General features: G+C 29.8%; 1 protein-coding gene across 1 annotated transcript; it reads left to right on the top strand.

The window, feature by feature from the left end:
- The first annotated feature begins 762 nt into the window (after positions 1–762).
- LOC101506960 (amino-acid permease BAT1 homolog) lies at positions 763–6577 on the top strand. The gene is made up of 8 exons (XM_004496970.4): positions 763–1116; positions 1219–1479; positions 3712–3730; positions 3869–4088; positions 4184–4365; positions 4800–5089; positions 5174–5303; positions 5861–6577. Exons 1-8 carry the CDS (start codon positions 1001–1003, stop codon positions 6209–6211), a joined length of 1569 nt encoding a protein of 522 aa, XP_004497027.1. The 5' UTR covers positions 763–1000; the 3' UTR covers positions 6212–6577.
- The last annotated feature ends 276 nt before the right edge of the window (positions 6578–6853 follow it).

Raw genomic sequence — 6853 nt, 5'->3', positions numbered from 1 at the left:
AAATGCGTGTTCCAAAAAAATTAAATAAAAAAATATGAAATGATTGATGTTTATTTCTTTGGCAAATATGACCGTGTATATATGATAAAATTATACTGTGACGTGATATATGATATAATTATATTGAATAATTATTATATATGAATAAAATAATTTTTAATTTTATTTTTAACTTTTAAAATTATTTATTTTTATAATTTAATAAATAATATATAAATAATTAATACATTTAAATGAGATCGTATAATATATAATTTAAAATATATTAAATTATCATTATTTTAGTTAAAAAAATTTAAAAAAATAATTTAAATTTTAAAATTTTGAAATAAAAGATAAATTCTACAAATTGATAAATTAGAAAAATAAAATTATAAATAAAATTATATTTTTTAAAATTAAATTCATACATATTGACTTCTTAACACTACGCTGACATGTTACCGCGTTATATAAAATCAATTTAATTTGATAATTTTTTTTGTCTTAAAAAAGATGATAAATATCATTATAATTATATAATTAATTCATATAATTATGAGATTATAAATTCAAACATAGAATAAAACATTTAATATAACAATATCGATATTTATCAAATAAAATTAACTATGTCCATATGAATAAACAAGGAGTTGAACACTAAATAAATAAATAATATTTAGTTTTGAAAGAATATAAAATAATAATAATAATAAAAGAGAAAAAATAGTGTTGTAATAATAATGAGAAGGTAAGTTTAAAAAAAGAAACAAAAAAAATAATAATGAGAAGGTAAGAGAGTCCGCGAGAAGGAGGGAAACACATGATTGTAGTATGCGGCAACAAATCTCTTTTCCTTCTTCATTCATATATACATCCATTCCTTCTTCATCTTCTCTCTCTCTCTCTCTCTTCCCTGCTTTCTTTCTTCAATCAAACAAACAGATCCGTTTACACACAAAAAAAAAACGATTCCCTTTAAATTTCTTCGGTTCTCTGTTTTTTATTTTTTAAACCAATGGGTTCTGCCAAACAAGTAGTTATAATAGGCCATAATAATAATATTTCACACGATTCTGGTAATGCTCGTCTTAACGAACTCGGTTACAAACAAGAACTCAAGCGTGACCTTTCGTAAACTACTACTACTACTACTACTATTTCATTTCAATTTCATTTGAATATGAATTTCCATTTCATTTCACTCTTTATTCATTTTTCTACTACAATTTTCAGGGTTCTATCAAATTTTGCGATTTCGTTTTCAATTATATCTGTGCTAACTGGAGTAACCACACTTTACAACACTGGTTTGACCTATGGAGGTCCTGTTTCAATTGTATATGGATGGATTATAGCTTCTTTTTTCACCATGCTTGTTGCACTTTCAATGGCTGAAATTTGTTCAGCTTTTCCAACTTCTGGTGGTCTTTACTATTGGAGTGCCAAACTTGCTGGTCCCAAGTGGGCCCCATTTGCCTCATGGATTACTGGCTGGTAGGTACTATACTGCCTCTACTTACCTTCTTTTTCATTACAACTAGCTATAGGACTATTTCAATTATTATTTTTCTTTTCCGTAGTCACTAGGCCTATTTGAATTTGATCATATAGTATAAGGATATTAATAGAATGGGATGGGTAACTATTTCGTTTCATAATAGTATAAGGCAAATGGGGCCCACTTGGGACCAGCAAGTTAAAGTAGACGTTAATGATGTTGAATCAATATCATTTAATCTATTGCGTCGGTTATGAAAATGAAGATTACCATTAACGTCTACTTCTAACAAACAACAGACGATGTCTATGAGCGTTGAAATTTTAAATATTTTTTAAGTATAGATCTATGATAGATGTGGTCCATATTAGAATTTGTTTGTTTGTATTAAATCAATATTTGAAAATGATTCAAAACTTCAACGGATGATGTTTTTAGTAAGAGTCCAAGTCATCTACGTCCATACCACTGATATAGTTATACAGTGTGTGTTAATTCAATAAAAACAAATAGAAATCAGACATAAGTTAAGATTTTGAGTACTAATATTTACTTTCTTGTTCATATTCATGTCAATGGTTTTAGATTCATTACTAATTACTAATAGGTGCTTTTTTTATCTAATACTACTATATTATTAGTTGGGGCTTGATAGTATTCACCTACCACCATTCTATTCAGAGTTTTGCTATATCTTCGTCCTACTACATTAGATTAAATGTTCAATTTTATCCTTGGAAGATATTTCTTGTGTTACTTTAGTTATTGAAAGTTTTCTTTATACAAAGTGATCACTAGTGCTGACCGTACTGAAGTTAATTTGCCAACAAACTCATCCCTTGGTGGACCAACTTGTACAGATCAAAGTAATATCTATCATAGTCTAATTATAATCACTCTTGAAGTCCTCAATATACTATTAAATGAAAGAGCAAATGTGTGTCTTGAGAAATTGAAAAACATAGGTGTTTGGATTATATTATTTTTATTTGAAAAAAACCCTACTAGTTAGAGTTAGGAATTATGTGGTTGATAAATTATACATAAATAAACTGTTTTGCAAATCATTAATGAGGTTGGTAGTTCTTCCGATCTTGAATGGGAGGTAACCTCTGTATCAGGTGCAATCTTTTAAGTGCTACTTTCTTTTTTATTGTACGTACCATATCATATCACATAATGTTACCTTGTTAACATTTTCATCTAAAAGCATGCAGTATGCATAATTAAAGAAATGGCCAGACTGATGACTTTTATACATATAGGGGAGGAAGCCTCATTAAATGATGAGCAATTTTCTCTATAGCGGGGATTCCATGTTATAATTTGCATAACCACCAACTATTTTTTATGAGCATGGAGTTTTGAAGTTTATACAAGGATTTTATGTGGGCCTGATTGGTTTTAAATATTTGATGTGCCATGCATGCATTCTGTTAAACAAACTCAAATTTTGTGAATATGAGGAACATGATATCTTGTAAATTAATGGTTGAGATTTGGACGATTTGAAAGGTAGTGGCAGTGGAAATTGGTTGATAGAAAATTTTCTATGGTATGATAGTGTATCAAGTGTGAGTAAGAATTTTAAATTGGATAGAAAAGTGCATGTTGAACATTATATAAATGAGATAATCTATATACTTAATATATTAAGTTTTTGGTGAAAATATAGTGTCAAACTCATTTGTATGGTTGTTTTTAATCCAATTTTACGATCCCTAGACTCTTGTTTGAAGATATTAGTAATATGCATTTGCAGCGGAAGAATCATTCAGCTAAGTGCTAACTAAGAATTGATATTATGGATACCTAAATTTGTCATAGAAACATAATGGTAAAGAATCTCCCCTGTTCTCAACATTTTCCATTAGTGATTTTCTAGTTGAATTTATACTTCAGTATGCCTGCTGAGTAAAAAAAGTCAACATTTTGAACTATATTTTTTAGATTTGTGTAAGCATAAGATCAACCACAAGATGGAACTTTTGTTAGATTCACTTGCAAGATTGACAGTTATAGTTGATGATATGACACATAATATTAAAGCATTTCTTTATCTTCTATTGTTCTTCCCAAATTTATAATGTAAAATGTTCAAACAGATTTTTTCAAAGTTTAATGCTTTTGACCAACAAGCAATATTGCAAGATACACTCCTATATTTTATTTCCTAAAGTAAATTCTCTAATTTGTGTTGGGTGGTTTCTCTTTTGTTTTTTTGGCAGGTTCAATATTGTTGGCCAGGTATTCTTATGAAGATAAATATGTTCTAGAATTTCAACATCCTTCACTTTTCACTGCAAGGTTAAACTTGTGTGGGATGTAGATTTTTCTAATAACCCAATCTACACTCGTAACTTTTTATTTCTTTTCCATTTGCAGTGGGCAGTGACAACAAGTGTAGATTTTTCACTTGCGCAGTTCATTCAGGTTATCATTCTTCTTAGTACGGGTGGAAAAAATGGTGGTGGTTATGAAGGATCTAAATATGTAACTATTACTTTCCATGCTGGAATTTTGCTCCTGCATGGTATAATAAACAGCCTTCCAATCTCATTGTTATCATTCTTAGGAGAGTTGGCTGCTTTCTGGAATGTTGTAGGTACAAAGAAACTTCCTTTTTATTATTTCTTTTCTAAATTTAGTATTCTGTGGTAACCCTTTTGGGATCTCTAATTGGAATGGGCAAATTTTTAGGTGTTTTTGTGCTTATGGTTATCATTCCATCTGTTGCAACGGAAAGAGCTAGTGCCAAGTTTGTTTTCACTCACTTCAATAGTGACAATGGGGAAGGAATCAATAGTAAACCCTATATATTTCTCTTGGGACTTCTAATGAGTCAGTTCACCTTATCAGGATATGATGCATCAGCTAATATGGTATAATATTCTTTCTACTTTTTTCTCTCTTTTCTCAAAATTTGTCATCTTGAAAAGCTTTCAGAAATGTTCTTCTTGTGACATTCATTTTGTCAAAAGTGATTCTAAAGACTTAATATCGATTTAGCTTTGATTGAGATTTCTTGATTAGAATTGATTTTTCCTCTAAAATTTAATTTAATTTGAAGCTATGATTTATAGTTTTTGCCTTTAAACTTGAATTTTTAATTCAAATTTATTGTTCAACTCACTTTCACGTGAGTGTATCCAAACATAAATATTTTACCTTTAATTTACTTGTAACTAAAAATAATTTTACAAAATCAATTCGATCAAAATAAATTTTTTGTTACCATTGGACCAAACACATTAAATAGTTACTAAATAAATAATTTAGACTGGGTTTTCTGTTTAATGTAAACTTATAATGTCAGACAGAGGAAACCAAGGATGCAGATATAAATGGACCAAAAGGAATTATCAGTGCTGTTGGGATATCTATTATTGTCGGATGGGGTTACATTCTAGGGATTACCTTTGCTGTTACTGACATCCCTTACCTTTTGAATGAAAATAACGAGGCTGGTGGATATGCTATCGCCGAAGTATTTTATCTTGCATTTAAGAGAAGATATGGCAATGGATTTGGTGGCATTATTTGTTTGGGAATTGTTGCTGTTGCAATATTTTTCTGTGGTATGAGTTCAATTACCAGCAATTCAAGGTAACTATGCCTACTATTAGTGAGTTTTCCATTTGAGAGGGATTAAATTTGTATAGTTACTTATGATGCTTAAAATTTGTACAGGATGGCTTATGCTTTTTCAAGAGATGGGGCTATGCCATTGTCATCATTGTGGCATCAAGTTAACAAGCAGGAGGTCCCCATATATACAGTGTGGCTTTCTGTTTTAATATCATTTTGCATGGCACTAACGGTGTGTACTTCATTATCAATTTTTATTTTTAGTAAGCTGCAAAGTTTGGTGTTCTTTGATATGTCAAATATGGAAAACTATGATTCTTATGTTATTTGGTAGGTAACAGCCGAAAAGAACTAATTAAGATTTGTTCAATAAACTCCAGCTCTTTCCATGTCTTATTAAGTAGAGGAGCAATTATCAAATTCTATATCTTGACAAGCTTCTCTAAAATATTGCTATCTAAATCAAGTGATTAGACTAGAGTATTTATTGAGTTATTGTAAAAAACGAATCATTCAAAAAAGTTCGAGCAGGTATCTTGACTAAAATAACTTTTAATCAGTTGAACTCTAATTACTATGAATCTGGTTTAAATTATATGTTACTGAGTTCTAAAATATAAGTAAAAAAAAAATTATGTATTTGATCCAAAATAAAAATCATAACCTTGTTGTCATTTGTGATGTTCTTGTAGGCAAGTACGTAGCTCAACCTGATTCACACTAGCCATAGTTCAATCATGTCATTATTTTATTGTTCTAACTCAATTCAAACTCTATTATTTCACGCAGTCTCTTGGAAGCATGGTGGCATTTGAGGCTATGGTGTCCATAGCAACCATTGGACTATATATTGCTTATGGATTACCTATCTTCTTTAGGGTGACATTAGCACAAAAGCGTTTTGTTAGAGGGCCTTTCAACTTGGGTCGTTACGGAGTTATTGTTGGTTGGATTGCAGTTCTTTGGGTGGTGACTATCTCTATATTATTCTCATTGCCTGTTTCCTACCCAATAACCATTGAGACACTTAACTACACACCTGTTGCTGTTGGATGTTTACTCCTTCTTGTACTTTCTTATTGGGTAATCAGTGGTAGACATTGGTTTAAAGGCCCTTTCACCACTATTATACAAAAGTGAACTTTTTATGTACATATTTAATGAATTGAACTTCAATCAGTGTTGGGAGTTTCTTCGTTGTTGTTGGAAAACAATAATCAAGTTGCCATTGCATACCGCCTTCTTAACCACACAAAAAAATACCCCAAAAGAAATTGCATACCACCTTATTTGACTAATGTTGCGCCGGTTTTCAACTTCGAAGGAGATAAACTGCTTAGATCGCTAATGCTTTGATTGGTTGGAAGCAGAAATTGTAACTAGAGAAAGCAGTGGAAAGAGTACTAGAAGAGAGAAAGAGGTGAAAATAGAATAAAGTTGATGTAATTGTTTGATATAAGAGAAAGATATGAGAAATAAAGGTGAAAGAAGTGTGTTATCTCTCTATTTCTATGTTTAGTTGAATAAAAAGTGAGAAGAGAAAGATATAATAATTATTGTTAAGACATAACTATCCTTTGAATTAAAAACACATATACAAATGAATTTGTGAGTCTCATTTCTTTTTTATTCAAATTAAATTAATTGATCAATTCAATATTTTCTGTAAATAATGTTATCTTAATGTTACAAAAAATATCTGAATTTAAAATAATATCTCATTGATCTGTGCTTGTGAAATAATAGCAATAATGATATAATACAAGTTTTTTAGAGTAAATA

This window comes from Cicer arietinum, chromosome 4 (genome assembly GCF_000331145.2).
Source record: "Cicer arietinum cultivar CDC Frontier isolate Library 1 chromosome 4, Cicar.CDCFrontier_v2.0, whole genome shotgun sequence".
Classification (NCBI taxonomy): Eukaryota; Viridiplantae; Streptophyta; class Magnoliopsida; order Fabales; family Fabaceae; genus Cicer; species Cicer arietinum.
The sequence above is the reverse complement of the archived record's forward strand: the minus strand, read 5'-3'. Positions and strand labels throughout refer to the sequence as shown.

Bases quoted from the DNA above. Each gene is read 5' to 3' on its own strand.
- LOC101506960 (XM_004496970.4), top strand. From the start codon at position 1,001: ATGGGTTCTGCCAAACAAGTAGTTATAATAGGCCATAATAATAATATT. The intron at 1,117-1,218 runs GTAAACTACTAC...TACAATTTTCAG, and splicing joins GAACTCAAGCGTGACCTTTC to GGTTCTATCAAATTTTGCGA. The intron at 5,090-5,173 runs GTAACTATGCCT...AAATTTGTACAG, and splicing joins TCAATTACCAGCAATTCAAG to GATGGCTTATGCTTTTTCAA.